General features: G+C 47.5%; 2 protein-coding genes across 2 annotated transcripts; one reads left to right on the plus strand and one right to left on the minus strand.

The window, feature by feature from the left end:
- Positions 1-351: 351 nt before the first annotated feature.
- Positions 352-19,759, plus strand: GCNA (germ cell nuclear acidic peptidase). The gene is made up of 11 exons (XM_040467747.1): positions 352-434; positions 5,137-5,280; positions 6,356-6,402; positions 6,806-6,842; positions 8,141-8,223; positions 11,297-11,764; positions 12,737-12,929; positions 16,044-16,188; positions 17,413-17,551; positions 18,526-18,730; positions 19,039-19,759. Exons 1-11 carry the CDS (start codon positions 382-384, stop codon positions 19,283-19,285), a joined length of 1,761 nt encoding a protein of 586 aa, XP_040323681.1. The 5' UTR covers positions 352-381; the 3' UTR covers positions 19,286-19,759.
- Positions 19,760-22,356: 2,597 nt separating this feature from the next.
- CXCR3 (C-X-C motif chemokine receptor 3) lies at positions 22,357-24,975 on the minus strand. The gene is made up of 2 exons (XM_040467770.1): positions 24,906-24,975; positions 22,357-23,936 (listed from the first exon to the last, which is right to left on the minus strand). Exons 1-2 carry the CDS (start codon positions 24,915-24,917, stop codon positions 22,842-22,844), a joined length of 1,107 nt encoding a protein of 368 aa, XP_040323704.1. The 5' UTR covers positions 24,918-24,975; the 3' UTR covers positions 22,357-22,841.
- Positions 24,976-26,751: the final 1,776 nt, after the last annotated feature.

Raw genomic sequence — 26,751 nt, forward strand, 5'->3', positions numbered from 1 at the left:
AGGGACTGAATAGGAGTTAGTGCATGAGGGAGAAAATGTATCCTGGGGCTAATGAATGAATGATTGTCCTTTATAATGTGGGGGTTGGGGTAACTTAACATCAGAGGCTGGCATGTGCTTTGGGCTTTCTGAGTGATCTGCAAAAGAACCTTGGTGGGACAGGGTTCTTCTCTGATGGGGGGTGGAGTGGTATACCTTGTCTCTAGTTTTCTCCATCCAGGAAAAGTCTGCAACAAATTTAAATACATCTCATTTCACAGAGCAAAGTTTTGGCTTTAAAGTAGGGTGAATAAGCTGCTCAAAGATAAATGCAGAATGTAGAAATGTTTGTTCTGGGTTTTCGTTTTCTTTAAAAAGTATGTTTTTGTCTTGACTGTAGACATGGACATGTCGAAAGAAGTACCTGGCCAATCTAAGATTGAAGAAGATGATTGGTGAGACTGGAAAAATTTTCTTTTTAGTCCTGCTGTGTTGGCAAAATGATTTTCTCAAAAAGTATATGTTTCTTTCATTTAGAGTCTGCAGGGTGTATAATTTGGTTAGTCATAAAAGGAGAATTGTGAAAAGGGGCCTTCGAATCATATGAGTCCAGCCTCTTACTCGATGTATGAATCCTCTATATAACACCTCTGTTAGTGGCTAGGAGCATACTCCTCCATGAAGCAACACAGTGCGTTGTTGAATATGCATAGTTCCTAGAAAGTTCTTCATTCTAATGATTTTCAAATAAACATTTGAACGTAGATGTTAAAATTTATTCCACTTTTCATTATATTGCTTATATTTAAAGAAATGAAAATTTTAATGAGATACCATTTTTCATATACCAGATTGGCAGAGATTTAAAAAAAGTGATAATAACTGGAGTTGGCAAATTTGTCGGTGAACGGGCAATTTCATATAGCCATTGTGAGAATATAAATTGGTGCAACTTTTAACTGCCCATGTTCTTTGACCTAGTAATTCCACTATTAGGATATTTTCTTTCCACGTTAGTACAATTTTATTTAATATATTACATTATATATTAACTAATTTAACATGTTAAATAAAATTGTACACATACACACACCCATATACTTAAGTGCATAAACGTGGTTATATCCTACATTCTTTTTGTGTAGTTCACTCTTACTGTTTCTTGACTCCTTTTCCCCTTCTCCCATGTCCCTTCTCCCTGTAACTCATGTTTATTTAATTGTACACAGACATACACAGGCTAGTTTGGTCTTTGTTGAGTTCTGTGGAAGAAGGATGTATGACTTAATCTTAGCATACAGAGAAATACAAGGATGTTCATCGCAGCACTATTTGTATTAACACAAATTGGAAAGAGTTTAAATGACCTAAGGGTGTAGTTGAATAAATTATGGTTCCTCCAAAAAATGTGCAAAAGAACTACATGTACTCCTAATGGAGAGATTTCTAAGATACATAATGTGAAAATCTGTAAGCCATAGAACAATCCATATAGAATAATATTTATTTTAAAAGATGTGTGCACTTGCCTTGTGCTGGTGTTTATGTTTAAGAACTTTCCAGAAGAATAAATAAGACACATTGTTTGTTCCTGGGGAGTGGGACTCTTGGAGGAATCTGGGACAAAGTGTTCCTCTTCCTCACTCCTGTTTCAGTGTTCTTTATCACTCACAAAAGCATCTGATAAGCATTATAACGTGATTGTCACTAAAATGGAAGGGGGGATTAGAAAACAATGCAGCAAATACACATTGGAAAATACACATCTTAAGAAGTAATGAAAAGAACTGTGAATTCAATGTTACTTTCCTATTAAGTAGCAAATGAGAAATATTTAATCCTGTTACTGTAATGTTGCTGAACTATGTGCTGATCTAAACCTTTGGAAAGGATTATAAAACTATAAAATTGGTTGTACTTTTGATTAATTTGACTTTGGGGAATCAACTTTAGGAAGATGCAATTTATAAAAGGAATTAAATACACAAAGATCCTTGTAGAAGCATTCAATTAAAGAAAAGATGTGTGTTATCAAGAATACACCAGGTAAAATTCTAGCTCTTTCTAGGACCCTCAGTCACTTGACCCAAATAGTGCCCAAGGGCAGATGGTTGGCATTAGTTCTCCTGAGAAATAAACAGGCAGTCTGGTTTATTAGTCAGCCCCTTGCAAATTCGGTTAACAGGGTCATTGCTCTAGCTTTTGATGAAGAATTGACAGACCTGAGTTCTTTTTTTTTTTTTTTTAAATCTACATGGGAAGGTAGATTTTTTTTTTTTTTTCAACGTTTATTTACTTTTGGGACAGAGAGAGACAGAGCATGAACGGGCGAGGGGCAGAAAGAGAGGGAGACACAGAATCGGAAACAGGCTCCAGGCTCGGGGCCATCAGCCCAGAGCCCGACGCGGGGCTCGAACTCACGGACCGCGAGATTGTGACCTGGCTGAAGTCGGACGCTTAACCGACTGCGCCACCCAGGTGCCCCGTGAGTTCTTGAACCTACAGATGTGAAGGCTGGATCCTGGACTTCTGGTTGGAGATTGCTTTTGAGGCTGGACAATGACTGACCAGTCTCTCCACCCACCCTCGCTGTGTGTCGAGGCTATTACATTTCACTATCTGGGCACTGTATTTTCTTTAATGCAGACAACATTGTTGGTTTTTTGTGTATTTGCTCCTACTTTGGGCTGACTCTCTACCTTGCATAACCTTCAACATAAGGTTCACATAAATGGGTGTGTATACATAGTTTTTTAAATAGAGAAGATTATTCCTTTGTGAGATCTCCTAGGCAAAGTCTTTTAAAAACGAGGTTCCATAGGGGTGTGGGTGGGGGGATGTACAACAGTGAAAGGGATCCTTGCAACCACTTTTTGAGATTCATTCATTCTTTTATTCAGCAAAATAGTTGAGTCCTGACTATACTGAACAGTGTGTAACAGGTATGTGTCCAAATCCTTGCATGGTTTACTCTCTGGAATGGGAGATAGAAACATGTAAACAGGCAATTCCAGTATAGCGTGATAAATGCTGTAATGGGGGACAAGTTCATGATCCTGCAGGAGGGCAGACATTATCTTGTTGAATTTTCGCAGTAGCCCTATGAGGCAAGGGGTTGTTTGACAGCTGAGGCCCAAGAGCTTTATTTACAGAAGTCTGGGTAAGAAGTGATGGTGGCTCAGAGTGGGGTGGTAATAGTAGAGTTGGAGAGATTGGAATGAACATAGGGTATGTGGTAGTTTATCAATTCTGAGAGTTTTTTCTACAGTTTTGAAATTGGGATGCATCCAAAGTGCAAGGGAGGGTTTGGCCAGAGATAGTGATAGTGGTAGGAACATTGAGTTCATCGTTAACAATAGAGAATCGGGTGTAATTACAGATAAGACGATAGACTCATTGGTGGGAGGACAAGGCAATTCCTGTCTGATTGCTTCTGTTTTCCCAGTGACTTATGAGAGAAGGTCATTAATAGAGTTGAGGAGGTTGTGGCAGTTTGAAGGCAGAAGTGCTACAGAAATCCATAATGCAAGGGGTGAGGGACCGGTTTTCATTGATCACTCAGAGCCCAATTCGTAATCTCTGATGGCCACTGACTGTTGCTTTTTAGCCCAGGATTCTTTGTTCATACTACAACAACAGGGGCGCCTGGGTGGCTCCGTTGGTTACGCGTCTGACTTTGGCTCAGGTCATGATCTCACAGTTCATGAGTTCAAGCCCCGCGTTGGGCTCTGACAACTTAGAGCCTGGAGTCTGCTTCGGATTCTGTCTGTCTGTCTCTCTCTCAAAAAATAAGTAGACATTAAAAAAAATTTTTTTTAAATACTACAACAAGACAGATGGGGAGAAATACCATATTTTATTAAATTTTTTTTTGAAGTTTATTTTGAGAGAGAGAGGGAGCAGGGAGGAGCAGAGAGAGAGAGAATCCTAAGCAGGCTCTGCACTGTCAGTGTGGAGCCCAAAGCGGTGCTCAAACTCACAAACTGAGATCTGAGCTGAGGTCAGATGCTTAACCAACTGAGCCACCCAGGTGCCCTGGATCCTTTGAAGTTTTTGAAGGTTTTTGTTTAATACACCTTCAAAGCTTCTAATGTGATTTCTTAGCCCTTTCATGACAGGGTTCTGGTTAAGCCAACTGGCTTTTCCAAGGTGCATCTCTTCTGCTTTGAAACACTGTCTAGGAACTTGTACTCCTGGTGGCAGATTATACTTGGAAAAGGTATCTAACAAAATTTGTCTCCTTTTTGACCACCTGTTTTCTACTTAGCACTTTCTTCAGACTGCTTTTCCTGTCAGTTACCATCCCCCGTGGAATTCGATGATTTGTCTTCAGGGGTTAGAGTGGGGTTCTCTGTCATGTAACTTGTGGCATGTTTTCGATCCCTTCTTTCTTTTGTCTGACCCCTAATTGTGTGTTGTGTGTAACACAAAAGTATGTAAGAACAGAGTTGAAGCACGAATCACGTTTGAGTTTATATGTAGTGCTGTCTGTCGATAATAGGTTTCAGGAGAAACAAGGTCACGTTTTGGCCCATACCTGGGAAACCTTTTACTCAGCAAGAGTTTTCTTTACTAATATAAAAAAATTTTTTTTGAGGCCTAGTGATTGATAAATGAATAGGAAATTGAACCAAGGGTGTTGAGCCAGCATGTGTCTTGGAAGACTGAAAAACTTATGTAATCAGTCCCAACAGTCAACCTCAAGGCTAAAACAAAAGCCCTCAAGAAGTGGTGGTTAAGCTTGGGAGAAAAAATAGTTACAGAGAGTGAGGGAGACAAACCAGAAGAGACTCTTAAATGCAAAGAACAAACTGAGGGTTGATGGGGGGATGGGGGAGAAGGGAAAACGGGTGATGGGCACTGAGGAGGGCACTTGTGGGGACGAGCACTGGGTGTCGTATGGAAGCGATGAACCACAGGAATCTACCCCCCAAACCAAGGGCACACATTACACATTGTGTAATTACCAATGTGACCATATATTTAAAAGAATTAAAAAAAAAAAAGAAGTGGTTAAGCTTAACTTTTTCTGTGGAAACCCTTATAACTATCATGACCCTTTAGGTTTTCTCTGTGTCACAACAACTAATAAGATTACCTGTGATCAGGTCCTAGAATGTAGCCCGGCTCCAGCACCAAAGTGATGTTTTATTGCAGGTGGATTGTGTGTGAATGTCATGGAGGGATGTCCGGTCAGCTGCTGTCTGGAGAACTGAAGGATCTCAAGCCAGAACATGCTTTGGCGTCGACTCAGGCATCACTGTGCAGCTGTGATGTGCCAGGCAGCCTGCCACAGGAGAGGTGAGAGGGGAGGTGTGGGTAGGTGGGATGAGTGTCAGGGCCTCTGGCACATCATTGGGGGGGGGTAGAGAAGCGAGAGGCCCCAACATCATGGTTCCCTGCAGACAGCAGTTGCAGCCTTGAAATCACCCTTTGTTTGCTCCCCGAGAGCCAAAGCATAAGAGACTCTTAAAAAACTGAGAACAAACTGAGGGTTGATGGGGGGGTGGGTGATGGGTATTGAAGAGGGCATCTTTTGGGTTGAGCACTGGGTGTTGTATGGAAACCAATTTGACAATAAATTTCATATATTAAAAAAAAAAAAAAAGGTGGCCATCAGCCTTGTCCACTTATCTAGATAGCAATCCCAATAAGTAGGCCCTCTTCAAGCACTAAAGCCCCAAAAGATGTCTTCCTTGCTCTTTTTTCCTTCTGATGTTTATTTGTAATCTCTTCATCCTCGAGTCCTTTCACCCATGGCCCCCTTTCTCAGAATTCACTTTTGTATCCTTATTTTTTTATTTATTTTTTTCACATCTTTATTTATTTATTTATTTATTTATTTATTTATTTTTTCAACGTTTATTTTTTTTTGGGACAGAGAGAGACAGAGCATGAACGGGGGAGGGGCAGAGAGAGAGGGAGACACAGAATCGGAAACAGGCTCCAGGCTCCGAGCCATCAGCCCAGAGCCTGACGCGGGGCTCGAACTCACGGACCGCGAGATCCTGACCTGGCTGAAGTCGGATGCTTAACCGACTGCGCCACCCAGGCGCCCCAGTTTTTTTCACATCTTTAAATAGAAATCACTTGGCAGGAAATGGGCTTCTCTCAGGCAGCTAATGGTGCTCAGCTAACATTCTTCCCCTATCTTTGATTCTGCAGTTAAAGGCTAAGCAGCCTGTTGCTTCTCATTTTTCTTCACCACCCCCGCCCCCCGCTGTGATCCTGATTTCATAAGCCCTTAAAACCTTTTTGCCTCTCAGGAACTAGAAGCTCTGATTTGTGGTTCTCTCCATTTGAGGTTTTGGCCATGCGGTTATGTATGATGAGGAGTAGCCTGCCTTTATAACCGCGTGTATTTTCTTTTTTGCAGCTGCATCATTGTTGTGGACTCAGACAGCGACAAAGAATTGGAGCCCTGTAAGTAGAGTCCACTTGAAGCAGTAATTTCTGTTTCCAGGTGTAACTTAGACATGCCTTTGTAGAGATGACTGAACTGATTTGGGACGTTTGGGGTGAGCTGGTCCTGGACTTGTCCCCACCAGGGCTCGCTCCAGATGGGTCAAATGAAGATTATTTCCCTGCTGTTAGGAGCAGGGACAGTTCTCTGTGCTGCTTTTCCATTTTGCTTCCTTGACCTTTTTTCTTTAGGCGTCCTTACTTTTATTTCCTCTCTATCTCCCATGAGGGGATATGAGTCTCCCATCCATTTTAACAAGCCCTAACTCCTGGAGTTGGTTTTAGGGAGTTAAAGATATGGGGTGACCACATTTTTATCATGCTTCAGATGCTTCCTGACACCCTCTTTCTTTCTCTGATTTAGTTGTGACCAAAAAGAGGCAGCAGAAACAGAACATTAGGTGAGTAGGAAAAGGAGTGAAATTTAACATTTTTTTGAGGAATGATGCTGTGGGTAAGAAGATTTAAGAATAAACTTCACATGTCCTCTCAATACTGTGTTCAGGGTCACAGTGCGTCTTTGATCTCACCACCCGGTTGAATCTTAGATTCTTCATGCCAGGCCCATTATCTAATTGGTTAGTTTCTCCCTCAGCATGTCTATGTGATCTGCCCCCTCACTTTCAGTTGCCACTACACAGGCCCTTACCCAGTGAAGGGGTGTTGCCCAGGTGCCAGACTATAGGAGGTGATAGAAGAATATTACTGGAATAAATCCAAAATAGGATGCTTAGACAACAGAGGTTTCCACATTGACCACTTGAATGAACTGTAGTGGATTTACTGAAGTATGATTTTCATACAGCAAAAATCACACGTTTAGGTGTGTAGTGTGATGAAATTTGATAACGTGTATGGTAGTGTAAACATTACCACAATCAGAGGTTCAGGATATTTTTGTCACTGTTATTTACATTTTTAAAATTTTATTCTTTAATTTGTAAATTTTCATAATTTTCCAATATTTTTATTTATTTCCTTAACAGCGAGGGAGTTCGAGTGGGGGAGAGGCTCAGAGGGAGAGAGAGAATCTTAAGCAGGCTCCATGCCCAGGGTGGAGCCCCACACAGGGCTTGATCTCACGACCCTGGGATCATGACCTGAGCTGAAATCAGGAGTCGGATGCTTAACTGACTGAGCCACCCTGGTGCCCCAAGAAATCCAGAAAAGACTTTCAAGGAGGGAATAAACGAGATGGCAATGGCCCATCAACCTGGCAGCTTAAAATTGGTGACCATGGTGAAAGTGGGTGAGCGGATTTATGTCTGCGACACGTGCAGGCAAATCCTCTGACAGGTGTTTTGAGTAATTTTCTCACCCTAAAGGTGTGTAAGACTTCTCGTACACTGTTTGGAAAGTACAGAAAGATGGTGAATTTCAACCTTTTGGGACTTCTGACTGAAACGCCAAAGGCAGCCGAGAACGAGGGCCTCACAGGGGTGCTCACCACCCACACCCTGGGTAGCACAGGGGTTCTGCCATGCTTGACTCCCGCCAGCCCATTTCACTCAGTATTTGACAGATGCCTCCTTTTGAAAAGAGGTTCCAAGGAAGGGGAACAACCGAGTTACTACAGGGACCAAAGCAAGAAAATGTTTCCAAGTGATCCTGTGCATCATACAGGAGTTGGAAGAGGCCATGGGAAGAAGACCAGGGCACTTAACGTTTCTCTTTTGTGTTTCCCTGTCTCCTCACTCAGCTGTGTGGTGATTGACTCAGACTCCGAGGATGAGTACTTCCGTGAGAACGTCAAAGCTCAGGCATATGAAATAAGCAGTGAAGGCAAGTGTACTAGTAAGGAGCTGAACTCCGCAGCCCTCACGGTGTAGTGATTTCAGGATGCGCGTCAGCAGCCGTTCTATTCTGAATCACTTAGTAGCGAGTGCCTCCATTTCTTCCCTGTGTGTGCTGGATGTGGCCACGGCCAGAATTCCCCTCGCTCCCCACCCTGGTGGATTTCCAAACACAGCAGCAACTGTTCTCTCTGCTTCAGACCTTGGGCACCCTCCTCCGTAGAGTTCTTGGCCTGCCAAGCATCAGGGAATCGGGGGCCAGGAAGTCGGGAACTGACACGAGGGAGGTGTGAAGGCCACTCCGCTCCTCCACCTTCTGCCCTTTTCTGAACTCTTCCGTGTGTGGGAATGGCAGAGAGGGCAAGCGATGAGTGAGGGGCGTGGGCTCATTCTTTCTGGCCTGATGGAGACTTAGGTGGGTGATGGTTCTGAGTCCGCCTACAGGGACTTCTCAGGGAGGAACCTTTGCTTTCTCCAGGCAGCTGTTCATCTTTGCCTTTCACCGTTCTCTTTGTTTTCTAGAGATTTCTGTTTTTCTCGGAGCCCGTTTCCCACAGGAGATCTTTGCCCCTTTGGATTCAGAGGCCTATTTATTTATGTATTTATTTACTATTGTTTAAATGTGTGTTTGTTTATTTTTGAGAGAGACTGCGAGCAGGGGAGGGACAGAGAGAGAGAATCGCAAGCAGGCTTCGTGCTGCCGGTGCAGCGCCTGATGCGGGGCTCGAACTCACGAACTGTGAGATCATGCCCTGAGCCAAAACCAAGAGTCAGAAACGTAACGGACTGAGCCACCCAGGCGCCCCCAGAGGCCCTTTTAACCTTGCGGGAGGCATGGAGCTACACTCACAGTTCAGAACCTGTTCAGCGGGTGTGAAATGTAGGAAGGCCAGGAGCTTCTTAAGCATCAGGAACGGTATGGTACTTGATCCGTCTTTGCTTACTTCGAGGTATAGGGCATGATACGTAGGCCTCTCCTTAAGTTACTGGCTATTTCTTTGGTAATCACCCAAGAGCTACCATTGGCCAAAGTTCCCTGGCTAACCTGGGATGTCAGAGCAGGGAGACAAGAGGGGGCTTGGAACTCTACACTCCTATTTTACTACCTGTCCCCTCTGATTTATTTTTCCCCTTCCTCTCTAGCTCTGAGTGGATGTGCCTGAGTGAGATGGGGGTCCAGGTGCAGCAGAGTAGAGGCTATGACATGACAAGCCGCTATCAAGGGCCAATGGGAGCCCCAGGGGAAGTAGCTTTAGAGGTAGGGCATGAGTGACAGAGCCAGAAACCAATTTGTCACCACAGGCTGCCACTTGCTGACCCGTTTAGTCAGAAGATCCCTATGTTTTTGAGGATGACCTTTGTTTTTTGTTTTTTGTTTTTTTTTAACGTTTATTCATCTTTGAGACAGAGAGAGAGCATGAACAGGGGAGGGTCAGAGAAAGAGGGAGACACAGAATCCGAAACGGGCTCCAGGCTCCGAGCTGTCAGCACAGAGCCCGACGTGGGACTCGAACCCATGGACTGCGAGATCATGACCTGAGCCGAAGTCGGACACTCAACCGACTGAGCCACCTAGGCGCCCCAAGGATGACCTTTGAACTAAGGTTTTTCTGACCTTTCTGTTGGGTGGACCCTTCACTGTGGGCATTCATCCCAGTAATGGAGAGATGAGGAGGGCCCCGATAGGACTGTCTTTGTGTGTCTCTTTACTGTTCTTCACGTGCCCTTTCTTCCGTTACTGTAATGAATTTAGGTACTTTTATAGAAAAAGGAGCTTGACCACATATTTCTAAGATCACTTCTAACCTTTGTCAGTGTACAGTCATTTTTTTCATAGATTGTGAGCAGTGTGTCCCTACTCTCTTTTTTGTTGTTGCTATTGTTGCTTTGTTTTTTACTTTCAACTGCAATTGGGAATTCTTTAAAATTTCTAAGAAGGATGACTTTTTACCATAGCAACACCCACTCCTTCCTCTTTATTGCATATCTGAAATTATTTGATAATTAAATGATAGAGGAGACTCTCAAATTACATGATCCCAAATCTGCAATTGTAGGATAAAGAGCTTTTGCACCACAAATATATTTTTGCATCTTGTCTATGCTGTAGAGTGTGTGTGTGTGTGTGTGTGTGTGTGTGTGTGTAACATCTGGAATCCTAGAAACCTGGAAGTTGGGCTCTGAACAGACTCCAGAGAGCATGTGGTATTAGACATGCCATGCCTCATTTCCAGATGAAGGGACGCTCGGGGAGGGCGGGGACATTCCAAATGTTCCCAAGGTCTCTCAATGCTGGTGTTAGGACTGAACCCTTCACACTTACATCAGTGGCTCTGAGAGCTTTGCATTTATGGACTAGTTAGAACATTAAATTTTGTCTAAAAATGGGAGCAAATTCCAGTACCATCTAGTATCAGTGTAATTGCATAAAGTATAGAAAGCAAAAGTTCAGGGAGGATGTAATCTCAAGGACAATCCTTTAAATTCTAGAGCTCGAACTTGGTAGGGAAAAAGCCCACTTTATTCTGATTTCTCTTGTTTTTCTGTGGAGCAATGACAACACACAAGTCTGCAGAGCTGTGTTTGGGAACTACCGAGCACCTGCAATGTGCTACATAGTGTGATTTGGAAAATTGCCATAGACTTGGGTTGCTATTTTATCTGTCTCTGCTCTCAGTCAAGAAGGGATAGAGGGAAAACAATCTAAAATAATGGATTCTTTCTTTAATTTTTTTTACTTTAAGTTTATTTATTTTGGGGGGAGAGAGAGAACCGGGGAGACGTAGAGAGAAGGAGAGGGAGTCCCAAGCAGGCCCTTAAGGACAGAGCCCAACATGGGACTTGAATCCGTGAACCCTGAGATCAGGACCTGAGCCGAAATGAAGAGTCGGTTCCTTATCCGACTGAGCCACCCAGGTGCCTCTAAAATAATCCATGCTTAACTGTGAGTCATAATGTCACAGCTTCCAGTTTGTTACATTTGTGCTCAATAATCTAAAGTGGAGTGTGAAAGGGGGACAGAGGGAGTATATTTCTACATGATTGTGTCTTTTGAATTTCAGATGAGGTTCTATATGTGTCTTCTAACATTGAGAAGCCTGCCATCAATGAGCCTCCAATAGTTATTTCTGATGATGATAGTGATTCCGAGGGCCCCGTGATGATCATAGGTGACAATTTGTGTGGTCAGGGCCAAAGCTCCTCAAATGAAAAAGAGATGGAGGCCTTTGATGTCTGCCAGCACAATTCATCTGCTGGTGTTGCTGAGCTGGGCGGCGGTGAAAATCTCTGCCCACCGCCAGGTGTTGCTGAGACTGAGGTCGAGATTCCAAATGAAGAGCCAGCACCTGTGGTGGAGCAACCAAGGAAAAGGAAGAGCAAAACCAAAAATATATGTGTGGTGCCCGGTAAGCCAGTTGAATCAAGTAGGCCTGTCCCACTGAACAAGCCCAGCACCGCCCCCCCACCACCTGCCTACAGTGTGCCAGCCATGCCTGCCATGCCCTTTCCCCTGGATATGTCTGTCTTGTGAGGTCTGCCTGTCCTGATCGCCAACCTTAAGCCATCTCAGCAGGTCCCTAGCGGCCAGGGGAGACAGCCATCCCGGTGAAAAGGATCTTTCTGGAAATGGGGGAGGAATGCCCACGTCTTAGTATTTTACCATTCCCTCCATGCTTTCTCTTTGTGCTTTCTGGCCTGAGGATATAATCCCTTTTTTCTTGGGACCCAGCCCAATGTTCAGTTCCTGTAGGGAACTGTAGGTCGGAGATGTTCCACCCTCCTGGATTCCCAAAGTTCTCAGACCCCCATCTCTACTAGAGCACTTACCCAGCTGTCTTTTGTTGTTGTTTTTTGAGAAAGGGGGGTGCAGGCGAGCTGGGGGGGTACAGAGAGAGAAGCAAGGCTCACCAGAAACGGGGCATGAGTTCACCCGATACAGGGCTTGAACTCATGAATTGTGAGATCATGACCTGAGCCACCCAGGCGCCCCACCCTTCCCAGCTGTCTTATGTTTCTGAAACTGTTCCCCCAGTAGATAGTGCGCCTCTTGTGAAGACCTCTAGGGAAGACCTAACTCATTTTGAAGTCTCTCCCAGGGTCTAGCCAGGTATTTTGCACATAATAGATGTTTAATACTTTTTTTTTTAATAACCAAATAAATGATACTCCTGATGGGGAAGTCTCTGGCTAGAGCAGTTAGCAGTATATGGGTGCTAGAAATCTTTCCATCTGGCTTGCGTATCGAGTGTTGGCACTGCCTATGATCCAGTCTTGCCCTTGGAGCAAGTGTGGACAGCATTCCTTACACTGCGCGTGCCTCAGGTGCCCACACAATCTGACCTATAGCGGCGTGCTCATGTGGTCTCATTATAGTCCCTGGTACCTATGACAGAACCCTACCCAGCCTACTCTCTGCTGGCAGCTCTGTGATTCCCATAGATAGAAATCTGTCACGCTGGCCAATGGACAGTATACAGGCTTTAGACCGTTTTCGTTTCTAGATGGTGCTCTGGGTGTGGCTGTGGGGCCTCCTGGGTTTACCTTTCTGCCAGCTGCTTGCTGGGATCAATTTTCAGGGTGCAAACGAGCTATTCTATTTTCATCTGTTACAGCACCAAAAACACGTGGGCCTTCAAAGACGTTTGCTTCTAAGAGGAAGCCCCATGCAGCAACATGTGACAAAAGCCACACTGGGTACGTACTGTCCATATCGGACTGAACGGGAATTAATTGTATAATTGTCATGTGTTAAGCAGTCCACTGGGCATGAGAGAGGGTCTTCAAGGGGATGAAAGAGTCTGGGGGGGGGGGGACAGTGTGTCCATCCCTGAATTGGAAGAGCATAAGAGGGGGGAGGAGGAAAGGGAGGAGCAGCCCACTGTTCCACACCTCCCTTTTGCCCCCACATCACCTCTGGCCTCTTGAGGTTTCCTTGGTCCTTAAACTCCGATCAAAAAATGATGTGTGGCCAAACCAGAGCCTTTTTTCAGGCTAAATACTGCTTCGTGGCCACCAGTTTACACTAAACCAAAGCAAACGCAGTGGAGATGGTGAGAAGGCAGAACTGACATGTTCCAATCCATTGGTGTTGGAGGGCAGTTGTCTTCCAGGTTTTTCTAGGGCTTGGGATGTGCCCAGTTGCTCCCACTACTGTTTTTATTCTTGCAAATTTTTAAGGCGTCAACATTAGGGTGAAACTGCTTGTAGTTCCTTTCTTTTTATGAAGTTATAGGTAATTGAGCCTGAAAACAACAGGTCATTTGGACCAAGAACATATTAATACTTGAAGCAAAAAGCTAACAGGTTTTTTTCATTCAGATTCCCCCAACTTCTTACCTTTTCCCTTAAAAATAGGATGTTGTAAGCCTAATTTTCTTCATTCTTACTTGCATTCAGGAGTAATATATACTTATATCTGACTTCTCTTAACAAGACCAAGGATATGTCTGAAGCCTGTGTGTTTATTTTGTTTTAACTGTATTTTGGGCCAATAAATGCATCTTTAAAAAATTCTTTTTCTAAAATTTACTTATTTATCTCAAGAGAGCAAGCACAAGTTGGGGAGGGGTAGAGAGAGAGGGAGACACAGAATCTGAAGCAGGCTCCAGGCTCTGAGCTGTCAGCACAGAGCACGATGCAGGGCTCGAACTCACGAACCGTGACATCATGACCTGAGCTGAAGTTGGACGCTTACCCGACTGAGCCACCCAGGCACCCTGCCAATAAATGCATCTTATGGGAAGAGGAACGGTGTGTTGGGCACTGGGGCAACAGAGCACCTTGGCCCTGAACAGAGGCTCTCCTTGTTTCTGCACTTCCTGCCCGGTGAGGTAGCAAATGGAGTTTGGCGTGTTCTCTCTTAGGTGGATCCCCTTTCAGCAGAGTTTCTTTTGATATATATTTCAGCTGCTTTGCCTGTAGGGCCACGTGTGTTGGGTGGCTCCCAAGTTGCTTTGCTGTGGTGTGACGTGACAGAAGAAGGCATGTAAGCTGCCCCTTTGTGTCACTGTCCTCTGCATCATCCAAAGGAGGCTGGTCTGTTTGGAGTCCTCACTGTTGCCTCGGTGCTTCCTGTTTCAGTCAGGAGGCTTCCTGTTGTGCTTAGCGTTTGTTCCTGTGTAGCTGGTCATAGTGTCTGATGTACCCATTTGGGGTCTCGTTGGTTGCTCTGATGTGGAGATTGTTCCACCTGCAGCAAAGTGGCACAGGCATTGTGGGGAAAGGTATGCTAAGCCACAGGGCCTGCTTGATGTGAGTGCTGATGCACATGGGGGTCACGTTCTCTGCCGAGGCCTGCAGGTGGTTTAGGTTTTCATCTGCTACCTTTCCGGGTGCAGATTTGCTTTCAGAGCTAAGTCATTGGAGGCAGAAGTGTTAGTCACCAGGGGCAGGCTTTGGGGTGAAGACGCTTACTTTTAGCTGTCTTTGCCTCATTTGGTATTTCTTTCCTCTCTGTGCCCCAGCCACCCCACTGTGACATAAGGGGTTAATGAGTGTGCTACAAAATCTCAGTCTCAGGAGTTCTGTTGAGTTAGAAGCTCACTTGACCTGTGTCTGCTCGGGTTTTATGTGTCCAGCTCTGTGGGCTCATCTCTTTGGTCTTGTGGATTATTGTTGGCCAAGAGAAAAACACTTTAGTTTAAATAGCTGTTACAACTGTGAGTCCTTTATGTGATTAGCACTATTCTTTGTGCATTTGAATTAGGCCTCGAAAGATGGGGCAGCAATAGTGGTCTAATGGGAAAACCATGAGATTTGGGCCAGAAGATTCAGCGTCTGGGAACTTTGGGCAGGTCACCTAACCTCTGACCTTCAGTTTCCTCATCCGTCAAGTGGAGATAGGAAGAAGAGCAATCGCTTCTTTGGGGGGTGGTGGTGAGGATCAAATAAGGTCATGCAGAAAAGAAGTTCTCCACAAATGGTAAAGCACTACACTCATGGTTGTTCTCAGGAGAGGTAGAGATGTACTCGTTCTAGCGGTCATGGGCACATATGCTGTGCCAAGGCATGAACGAACTGTGGGAAATCACAGTTCCTGTGCAGAGAATGTTTAACTTGCCTACTTTGGCCAGAGTAGAAATGGTAGCTGGAACACAGATGTTGGGACCGGATTGACCTGGGCCTTGAATGCTAGGCCCAACAGTCAGTGAAAAGCCAGGGAGGGACATAATTGGAACACGGCCTAGAAACAATGAACCTGAAGTGTGTGTGTGTGTGGTTGGGCTAGAAGGAAAAGAGCCTGGAGGTTAGGAGCACAGAGGAATGCTGTAGTGGCAAGGCATCAAGGGGAAGAGGGGAACTTGAACTAGGCTCGTGACCGTGGGGTGGAAAGAAAGGCTGGATAGAAGAGATGATGTGAAGGAGATAGCAGTCTTTGTGCCTGTTGAATATATGGGGCAGGGGAGGAAATGAATTTTAAAATGTCTCTGAGGTCTTCAGCCTGCTGTAACAGAAGTCAGATAGTTAAACACATTGAGCGGGGGGACATACTCCTGTTAATCAGGTGTAAATTTGCGTCAGGCGATTGTAAATTCAGAACTGGATCCCAGGAGAGAGATCAAGACTGCAGATACAGGTGTGAGATCACTCCAGTGGAGGTTGTAACCACGGACTTCACATCTCTGAGGATGCAAGCAGCGAGTAGGAAAAGTCTACAAATGGAACTTTGGGAAATGCTCTCCTATAAGGTAGTTAGAAGGAAGAGGGACTGGCAGGTTTTCTGAGTCTCTCCGGATATGACCTGTATGTATGCATTTCTGCTATTTACTTCTTTAGCTATACAAAACTTAGTTGAATTTACCTTTGCAGGCATTCCATTTGTGAAATACCTGGATGTTTCTTGCATGACGTGGAAAAGGCAAAGCAGTATTCTGGAAGGAAGTTCAAGAAAAATAAGGACAGCCTGGTTCAGGAAATGTACAGTCTGTTTAACAGATCTGTCTTTGACAAAAAGGTACAGTCGGTGAATAGACACTTACTGAGCACCTGTCATATGCCCAGTGCTCTTGGGTGCCGTGAGGTGTGCAGATATGCTAGCTGTATATTTCCTGCCCTTGAGAGGTGTCAGTTTAGATGGGGAGATGATACATGCACACGTGAAAGAAACAGACAATGTTTGTGGGTAATAATGTATGGTACAGACTTGTTACCAGCACAGGACCTCAGCAGAGGCAGAAAAATCACTGAGTGCCTCAGTGGTGAGGAAATAAGATTGGCTGTGGAGTGGGGGGAGACTGAAGGATGTGGAGAGAGTGGCAGTGCTGGGGGAAGAGGGCACGTGTGAGGCATGTATTGAGGCTTGACTATCTGGAAGAGAGGGTTGATGCTGAGGAATAATGGGGAAGAGCTGTGTGACCTTGGGCAAGTTACCTCCCCCCTCCCTTGCCTCGGTTTTCTTGGTTTTCTCATCTGCAAAATGGGAGTGATAATACTACCTGCCACTTCATAGAATTATGGTTGGGCCTAGGGAAGGTAATACACCTGGAGTACCTAGAACAGGGCCTATGACCTAGTAAGTGATACACGTCGGCCATCACTTGTTTTTGGTAGCGTAGCACTAGATAACAGAGGGCCTTTGGAATCAGATTGGAGGGGGGCGCTGAAATTGAAATCAGCAGGCACCACCTCACAGGGACAGGATAGGACACAAAGCGTCCACTGAGGGAAACTAACCTGTCTGTAGTGTGGGGCCTGTACTGGATTGGAGAGAACCTGGAGGCAGAGAGACTCAGTGGTCATTAGGTTTTTCAGACTCTTATTATTGCTGCTGATGAAATTTGCTGCCAGTGGGGTTTTCAGATCTTTCTAAGGCTCCCCAGCCTTTGGGTAAATCACTCCTGATGATTGGGGTGTTACCTCACGGGACCGAGGAGTAGACCAAGGTGCATGTACAATCTCACCTCACCACTTTTAGTACCCACAGGGTTCCATTCCTACCTCGGTGGGTTTGCACTTCTCTCCCTGACGCTTGTCCCCGTGCCGGGCAGTGCACATCTTGCTTTTGCACACACTCAGCAGTCTCCCTTAGGTCCTGATTGCCTGTCAGTTGTTCTCACCTGGGCTTCAGCCTGGCTTTGATTCTCCCCAGAACGTTTAGGCTTGCAAAACTCCCGAGCCAAGATCCTTTGGTCTGCTCGAAGCTGCTCTCTGACTTGCCTGCGTTGCTTTTTGTTCTTAGCTGCCAGAGAAAATCGATATCGGCTGGAATAAGAAGATGCTGAGAACTGCTGGCTTGTGCACCACTGGCGAGACACGGTACCCGAAGAAGGAGCGTTACGCGAAGATCCAGATTTCTCTGAAAGTCTGCGACTCCGCAGGTGATGGCAGCCTTCTGACACAGGCCCATGAAGTTACTCTTAAGTCCTGGTGTTTTCTGGCAGCCTTTGTCACAGCTTCTCCTGCCATTCCTGGGTAGATAGGCCTACTACGAATGTCTTGCTCAGAAGACATTCCTAACGATGTCTCCTCATTCCTGAGAATCCAACTTGGCCATCTTTCCATTAGGGTAACTTTCTCACTGCAGCTGGCTCCCTGCTAACTGAGGTTCAGGGTCCCCCGTAGCTAACCAATCAACCAGATTTTCATAATGACCCTCCTGTCATCATTCCTTTGCCCCTACCCACGTGTAAGGCCTTGTCACCTCACCCTTCTCCCTGCTCCACTCAGTCTCCTACATACCACCATGTCGCTTTTCCACAAAACACCTGGCTTTCCAGGCTGTCGCAGCCTGCCCCCCACTCTGCTCAGCCAGGCTTATCTCTAAGCATGCCGCCTCTAGCGTGTCCTGTGCTTCAGCGAAACTTTCTTCACACTGCCTCTCAGAATGCACCACACAGCTTCCTGGCCTTGTCCTTTGTTTACATTTCTCACCACATCTAGAATGGCCTTTCAAATTTGCAAAGCCAGTCAGTTGTTAGGGGCCCAGCTCAGAATCCCCCTTTTTCCGTGGAGCTTCTCCTGACCAAATCCCAAGGCCATAGCCACTGCTCCCCACCCCGTCCACTTAACGTAACCCAGGTCTTGACTGGGTGTATTTGTAGCAGCAGCATCCCCCAAAAAGAAGAGCATGCTGGAGCTGTCCTGAAAGGATTGTTGTCTCTGACATCAACAAAATCGGTTACATAGGGGACAGATGTCCCTTTCAGAATCCTGGGAAGCTCACACTCATGACTGCCCATGTAGACTTGTAGCAGATGGCTTTGCGTGTGGTGGGGTTGAGAGTCTAGTGGGTAGCAGGCCGGAGGGAATGGGTTTAAGTGCTCATGTTTCCTTTGCCTCCCTCTCTTCCAAGACCGCCTTCGGGATACTTTGATCCATGAAATCTGCCACGCGGCCTCCTGGCTGATTGATGGTGTTCGTGATTCTCATGGCGACTCATGGAAGTTTTATGCCAAAAAATCGAACCTGGTGCACCCAGAGCTGCCCCTGGTCACCCGTTGCCATAACTACAAGATTAACTACAAGATTCATTATGAATGCACTCAGTGCAAAGCCAGGTGAGACCCTTTGCCTCTCAGACTTTCCTCTGTTCTATTTCTGCTATGACTTCCAGCTGGCTCTCTGATTTTGTTGGTAAGTATGTGGCCAGCTGGCTGGACGAGTGAAACATCTCTACTCCTTTCCGTGTCTTCCTCCTTCATTCTCTTCTACTTTGAGCTGACCTCAGACTGCTGCTGCTGCTTGGTGCCCCACTCTCTGAGAAGCCAGGCAAAAAGTCTTGCTTTGGGCCAGCGCCAGCAGGTCGGAGAAGATGCTGAGGTACAGTGACTTATTCCCTTACTGCATGATGTCTCTTCCTCCTTAGAGTCGGCCGCTACACCAAATCATTGAACACCGACCGCTTTATGTGTGCCAAGTGCAAGGGGACTCTGGTCATGCTGCCGCTAACTCGTAAGGATGGGACCCCCATTGCTCCCCATGTGAGACCATTTGCCAAGTATGTGCAGGAGAATTATAGATTGGTTAAGCAGTCAGCGGAAGGGCTAAGCCATGGCGATGTGATGAGACAGCTCAGCAAGGATTATGCCCTTAAGCACAAGCGAAATCCTTAAGGTTATCTGAGACTATACTTGTGCGAGCTGAGTCCTCCACTGCTAAGAAGTTTTAGAAAACATTTGTTTCTGCAATGAATACTAGGATTTAAGTGCGTTTTTATAGCTTCATACTGCAGTGATGATTGTTCTTAACTAAGGATTCTGTTGGTAACCATTCCGTGCCTTTGACAGTACTCAGAAGCCCTTTGGGTCCACCTTGGGTGTTACTTAGACTCCATAGTTTTAAGACATAGAACAAAATACAGTAAGAGAAGCACATAGTTTTAAGATTAAGACATAGAACAAGATACAATAAGAGAAACCCATAGTGTTAAGACGTAGAATAAGATATAGTAAGAAAAACCCATAGTGTTAAGACCATAGTTTTAAGATTAAGATGTAGAGGGGTGCCTGGGTGACTCAGTCGGTTGAGCATCCGACTTCGGCTCAGGTCATGATCTCATGGTTTGTGAGTTTGAGCCCGGTGTCAGGCTCTGTGCTGACAGCTCAAAGCCTGGAGCCTGCTTCGGATTCTGTGTCTCCCTCTCTCTCTATCCCTCACCTGCTTGCGTGCTCTGTCTCTTTCTCAAAAATAAATACATTAAAAAATATTTTTAAAAAAGATTGAGATGTAGAATAAGATACACTAAGAGAAACCCATAGTGTTAAGACCATAGTTTTAAGATTAAGAGGTAGAACACATACAGTAAGAGAAACATAGTTTTAAGATGTAGAACAAAATGCAATAAGAGAAATGCTTGTTCAAGAGTGGCAGGTTGAGAAAAGGAGGATGGCGCTGGGAAGTGAACCAGATTCAAAGGTGGCCCTCCAAAACCCGGGCTGCTGGCAGGTGGAACCTGTTCTACCTACTTAGAAATAAGAGACAGACATGTCTCATGAATTGAGTTGTTCTTGATGTTGAATAAAGCCATGTAAGCCAGTGTAGCTGTTCATAAGATTAGAAAAATAAATAAACTGTTTTCTGCAATTCACTTGTTAACCGAGTCTATTCATTGACAGCCTGACAGCACAGAACAAACTGTCAGGTCTGTTGTCCAAGACCCTGGACATATGAAGCTCTCCACAGTGTGTCTGGAAGAGCACTCTCCATTCTGGTTTTTCTCTATGACTTTTGTGACTGCCCGTAAGCACTTCAGCAGCCCCCCACTCCTGGGAGGCATCCAGGGTACAGACTGGGGCCAAGATTGCATTCATTTCCTATTGCTGCCATGGCAAATGACCACAAGCTTAGTGACTTCAGACAACACAAATGTATTCTCTTACAGCTCTGGAGGTCATAAATCTGGTGCTTGGGGTACTCAGGTACCCCAGGCTCAGTCAGATAAGCGTCCAACTTTGGCTCAGGTCATGATCTCATGGTCTGTGAGTTCGAGTCCTGTGTTGGGCTCTGTGCTGACAGCTCAGAGCCTGGAGCCTGCTTCGGATTCTATGTCTCCCTCTCTCTCTGCCCCCACCCCACCTTGCTCATGCTCTGTCTCTCTCAAAAATAAACATTAAAAAAAATCTGGTGCCAACCTCACTGGACTGAAATCCAGGTGTGGGCAGGGCTTGGTTTCTCTCTGGAGGAACTGGGGTTTGGGGATCCATTTCCTTGTCTTTTCCAACTTCTAGAGGGCACCTGTGTTGTTTGGTTTGTGCCTCCCCTTCTGTCCTCCAAGGCAACAACATTTCTCTCTCTGTCTCCCTCTCCCTCCCTCCCCTTCTTCCTCCCTTTTTTTCACTTTGAAGGACCCTTGTGATGACATGGGGCCCACATAGATGGTCCAAGAGAATCTACTACTTATAAGGTCAGCTTATTAGCAACCTTTTTGCCATGTAAGGTAACCTGCAAGTTCTGGGGATTTGAGGGTGGATACCTCTGGGACCCATCCCTCAGACCCCCACAAACATCTTTATTAGTCTAGCATCACTGATATTTTTTATGGGCACGATGTGTTCTGTCCTTTTCCTTCCTTCCATCCTTCCTTCATTTTGCGGATGCTTTGAGTCTTTCAGTGGCCACGCACTCAAGGCTAACCACACATCTAAGGGACTGGGTGCGTGTGCAGGGTGACATGAGCTTCCCTGGCTAAATCCCCAGGTCCCTCCCTGCCGATCCCGCTTCCATCCAGGTCTTCAGTCTCAGCAAAGGCCCAGCTGATGAGTGAAACTGGCTCGTGGCGCATTGGTGGCTTAATTAGGGGGAAATTGACAGTGCAGCGGTTCCAGCCCTGCAAAGGGAGGGTCCTAACTCTGTAGGCTTGCCACCTACCCTTCTGGGGAGCCCTGGTCATTTCTTCTACTCACATCGACCTCAGCGATTGCCCACCCGTGCCTCCGGGTGGCTTATGTGCAAATGACTGTCCTCAAGTCCTCCAACCTTGGTGCTTTTCGTCCAGCCCCATGTCACTATCCAAGAAAAAGCCCGCATCTCCTCTTCCCTGTATAAAGCTACATACAGCCTTTGGCTGGGCTCTCTTGATACCATCACTTGATCCCAAACCAACCTTGAGTATTTTCAACCCTTCCCTCACCCGAACCCTTAACTCTGGGGCCACTTGCAGTACTAGGAAGCATTGCAGTTTTGCTATTGCAGAAATGCTGTCTTTGCTTCTCTCTGTCCTTGGAGACCCCACTTGCCTTTTGGGGTCTTCTCATTTCTGTCTTCCAGAAGCCTTCCCAAATGGCTCCAGCCACAGGGCTCTGAGACCCGGGTTCACGGTCTAGGGACAACTCATTTACCTTGTGGCATAGACTGTTTCGTATTGTTACTCTTCCCCATGTCTTCTCTGCTGGCCTAAACTTCTGGAGCACAGGGACCATGTCTTATTCATGTCCGAAGTCCCTTCCCCAAATTATGCCTGAGTGGTGTCCAGCCAGTCCAGTGAACTGTTAGCCCGCACCCATCTACCCCAGTGCTTCCCTGTGAGTGACAGGAGTACCCAAGAGGGCAGAGAGGGGGCTCGACATAGACGTTAACACAAGCAACATCGGTTGGCGTAGATCCGGGGCCAGGCAAAGAGAATAGGAAATGCATCCCCAGAGCCTGGGCAAGGCTGGATATAAATGATGCACTACTAACACACCCTGGTCCTGATGATCTCATTTATTGAAAAGTTTTAAGCAGAACTTTAGACATAAACATGAGCAAATACAGAGGCCTTGGGGACCACAGCTACAGTCGCTGCTGAGTTGGAGGCCCGGGTCAAGACCCTATAGGGACAGCTTCTATGCTGCTGGCTTCCTGCTCTGTGTACATGGGGAAGGCCAAGGTCTAGTTACTGAATAAGGAGGGCAGTGAGGCTCCTAGCAGCCAAGGCAATAAGGGCCCCAAGGCAGCCACCTCTGAAGTGGCAACAGGGCTTGGCAGCTAAGGAGCAGCAGTGGCGTAGCCCCCAGAGCCAGGGGGGTGCCTCCCTGGGAGACCCGGTGATGGCCGGGGCCACCAGGGAATCTCGGGAGTGTGCGTGCGTGGGGAATGAGGCTACAGGGAGAGGGAGGGAGGAACTCGGAGGAGCCTGGAACGTGGGGGCAGTCAGGCTGCGTGGCAAAAGGAGCACCCCCCCATCCAGCCTCACAAGCCCGAGTAGGAGGCCTCTGTGGTCTCAGACCAGGATGAATCCCGGCGGAAAGATGCCGGCTGCCGCTGGTGCCCTCTTAGGTCAGGGCGGCCCAGGCGCGTAAGTAACACCCACATGCGCTCTCGGAACTTGACCCCCACGAAGGCATAGAGCAGTGGGTTGAGGCAGCAGTGCATATAGCCCAGGCCCGAGGTGACTGACTTGGCCACGTCCACACGGCTTTCTCGGCCACAGTTGCGGGACAAGGCCTCCAGGTCCATGAGGGTGTCCACCATCACCACCAGGTGGTAGGGGGTCCAGCAGAGGGCGAAGGCCACCACCACCACCACGACCAGCCGCATGGCCCGCAGCCGCCGCTGGCCCCTGGAGACCAGCAGCACAGCCAGGATGCGGGCATAGCAATAGGCCATGACCAGCAAGGGCAGCAGGAAACCAGCAACCAGCTGCAGCACCCGCAGAGCTGTGCGGCCCACCTGCGGGAAGTTGTACTGACAGTGGGTGGCATTGAGGCGCTCGTCACGGCGGGCCGACAGGAAGACGAAGTCTGGGATGGCAAAGAACAGACAGAGTCCCCAGACAACCACACAGGTGAGGGCCACGCGGGCAGTGGGCCCCCGGCGGTACAGCTGGGTGGCATGCACTATGCTCAGGTAGCGGTCAAAGCTGATGCAGGCCAGCAGGAGGGCCCCCGCGTAGAAGTTGATGTTGAAGAGGGCGCCCGCCACTTTACAGAGGCCAGATCCGAAGACCCACTGGACAGCTGCGTCCACTGCCCAGAGGGGCAGGGTCAGCACCAGCAGTGCGTCGGCCACAGCCAGGTGGAGCAGGAAGGTGTCGGTGCTGCTCAGGGCCGCCCTCTGGCTCAACAGCACAGCCGCCACCGCGCCATTGCCCAGCAGCCCCAACACGAAGAGGAGGCTGTACAGGGCCGGCAGGAAGGCCCGGTCGAAGTTCAGGCTGAAGTCCTGCGGGCAGGGCGGGGAGGCACAGCAGGAGTCACTCTCGTTTTCTGCGTAATCATAGGAAGAGCTACAGTTTTCCAGGAGGAAGGCAAGCTCAGAGGCGTCGAACACCTGGTGTTCACTCATCTGCAGAGGGAGGGAAGGAGGCAAGGGACTGTGGCAAGGGAGGCAAGGGACTCCTTTGAGCGTTTCCTGGAGTAGCTCCTCTGTCCGGCAGGCCCCAGTTCCTGTCTTTTGTCCAAGCCCCCGCCTATTGAACTCTGTGCCCAGCCCGGGAGCTGGGGTGGTAACTTCCCACATCAACCACCGCTTCTCTCTCACCTGTGTGGGCCATCCCATTAGACCAGGGATTGTGGGCCAGAGGAAGGCTTCCCTCCCACCCTTGTGCCAGGAGCCCTCCCTGCCCCCTTTCCTCACTCTGCCTTCACGGCTTGGCTTGCCCTTCTGTTTCCCTGCCACGCCTGGTGCTACTACCTGCCTCCCCCCGCACCTCCCCGCAGTCCCCTCTCCGGGTCAGTCACTGGCCCCCCACTTCCCTCCTTAGCCCTTGTCTAGGGATCCCAACTTCCTGCCTCCCGTGGGGCCCCTCCACAAATCACTGAAGTCCTCCCCCTGACCCCGTCACTTGCTTTCTGTTCCTGTTCTTCCCTTCCTCTTCAGGGATGCCACCTGCCACCCCCTGGGGGCTCTCCCACCAAGCTCGGGTAGAAATATTCCATACCCCATTACCCTACACATGACCCCAGAGCTGCCAGCCTTCTCAGTGCCAGTTCAGTCCCACATGGAAGGGTAAGTTCCAAGTCAGAGCCAAAGGGTGCCTTGGAAGCCAACGGCGGCAGGGATCATTTTGCAGATGAGGCCCGGAAGCCAGACAGGGGAGGGGTCGCACCTGTGGTCATACACAAGTCCCCGGCCGAGGTGGATTCCCAATTCCCCGTCCCAGGGCTCCTTCTACTGCAATCCCTGCATCATCTACCTACTACTCACCCAGCCCTCTGGTGGCCCTGGCTCATGAGCCAGCCCTGACGTTTCCCCTGGTCTCCCGGGCCCTCCACTCCGAGCTCCTGTGCCCACCGGCTTGGCAGCAGCACTTACCTCAAGGACCATTGCTGGGCTGATGCTCTGCCTGCAGGGCTGTGTGCTGCCTGCCCCTCTGCTTTGGTGATTGTGGTCGGGAACCTGCACTACACGGAGGAAGTGAGGGTTTCACATGATTGTTGGCGGCAGCCTCTTCCATGGGCTTGTCTATGCCAGACCTCCCTAGAACCGAGGCCACAGGAACTCCTGGCCCGTTCCCCTGGGAACGCTGCTGCGGGGGGACCCGGCCACAAACTGGGGACCAGAAAGGCTGGGGCTTAGGGAAAAACAGGTCCTTTGAGGTGGGGCATCTGGAGAAGCAGAGTGTCTACGAGGTGGAGGGCAGCCCTGCTGCCAGGGGCAAGAACTTCTCCTGCACTGGTGGAGTCAGTGCTCGATACCCTGGCACCCGTGCTCACCTGTCCTGGGCTGGAGTGGATCTTTGCATAATTGTAGATGGCATTGCTAAACGTCTTAGGTCTGTCAAAGAGATTAACCTTCTTTAAAAACGAAAATATTTATTTAAAATGTTTATTTTTGAGAGAGAGAGTGAGCCCTAGTGGGGGAGGGGCAGAGAGAGAGGAGGGGACAGAGGATCTGAAGTGGACTCTGTGCTGACAGCAAAGACCCCGACGTGGGGCTCGAACTCATGAGCCATGAGATCATGACCGTGAGATCATGACCTGAGCCGAAGTCGGACACTTAACCGACTGAGCCGCCCAGGCTCCCCAAACTAAAATATTTTGAAGAAAGCCTTCACACTACATCAAGTCCTCCACTATTGCCCCTCCCGATACTCAACAGGGGACGAGGAAAGGGAACTACTAGTAATGAACTTGGTATGTGCTAGACAGTGCTTTAGGTACTTTCTCTGACACTGCCTCATTCAAACCACACAAATCCCTTGTGAGGTGGCGGTGGGGAGTGATTCCCCATGGCTAATCCAGAAAGGGGAAAGGGCTTCACCAGACACTGCAAGTGAGGGTGGGAGCTGGGATTGAACCCACGGCTGTCTGACTCTCTTTTTACTGCTCATCCCACTGCCTTCTGCTTTTTTAAGTGGATGATCTCTGATAAACTATGATAAACTATAATCTATTCATGCAGATAAAAACAAATGAACTTAAGCTATATATTTTGACATGGCTGGAGCTAGAAAATCCAATGACCACATGGCGGAAGAGGCAAGTTACAGAATTATCATGTGGAGTTTTACGCCATTTATGTAAATTCTGAAAACCACACACACAAAGCAAGACCATATTGTTTTGGATACAGCTATTTGTTCTAGAAGTTTAAAACAGGGACTGGAGGGGCACCTGGCTGCCTCAGTCGGTGGAGCATGCAACTCTTGATCTCAGGGTTGTGAGTTTAAGCCCCACATTGGGTGTAGAGATTACTTAAAAAAAAATCTTTGTTTTAAATGTTCACTTATTTACTTTTGAGAGAGAGAGAGAGAGAGAGAGAGAGCATGAGTGGGAGAGGGGCAGACAGAGAGGGAGACAGAGAATCCCAAGCAGGCCCCATGCTGCTAGCATAGACCCCGACACGGGGCTCAAACCCACAACTTATGAGATCGTGACCTGAGCCAAAAAACAAGAGTCGGACGCTCAAACAACTGAGCCTCCCAGGCGCCCCCGCCCCCAAATAAAATCTTAACAAAAAGTAAAAATTAAAAAACAAAACAAAACAAAAAATTAGGGATTGGAGACACTACAAATTCATGAGAGCAGTTGCTCCTGGGGCGACAGGAAGAAGAGGGTTGGGGAAGAGTATGTGGACCCTCTCAATTTCAAGGAAAAGCTGTAAACAGCATTTGTAGAGCAAATCAGGCCCTTTATGGTGGTGTGCTACGACAGTTTCT

The sequence above is a fragment of the Herpailurus yagouaroundi genome, unplaced genomic scaffold (assembly GCF_014898765.1).
Source record: "Herpailurus yagouaroundi ecotype Mexico unplaced genomic scaffold, PumYag 67569, whole genome shotgun sequence".
NCBI classification, from domain to species: Eukaryota; Metazoa; Chordata; class Mammalia; order Carnivora; family Felidae; genus Herpailurus; species Herpailurus yagouaroundi.

What these genes read in the sequence shown, in the direction of transcription:
- GCNA (XM_040467747.1), top strand. Translation starts at nt 382, where the DNA reads ATGGACATGTCGAAAGAAGTACCTGGCCAATCTAAGATTGAAGAAGAT. An exon ending in CAGCAGAAACAGAACATTAG is followed by an intron (nt 6,843 to 8,140) that starts GTGAGTAGGAAA and finishes CTCCTCACTCAG; the next exon opens with CTGTGTGGTGATTGACTCAG. An exon ending in TGTGACAAAAGCCACACTGG is followed by an intron (nt 12,930 to 16,043) that starts GTACGTACTGTC and finishes TTACCTTTGCAG; the next exon opens with GCATTCCATTTGTGAAATAC.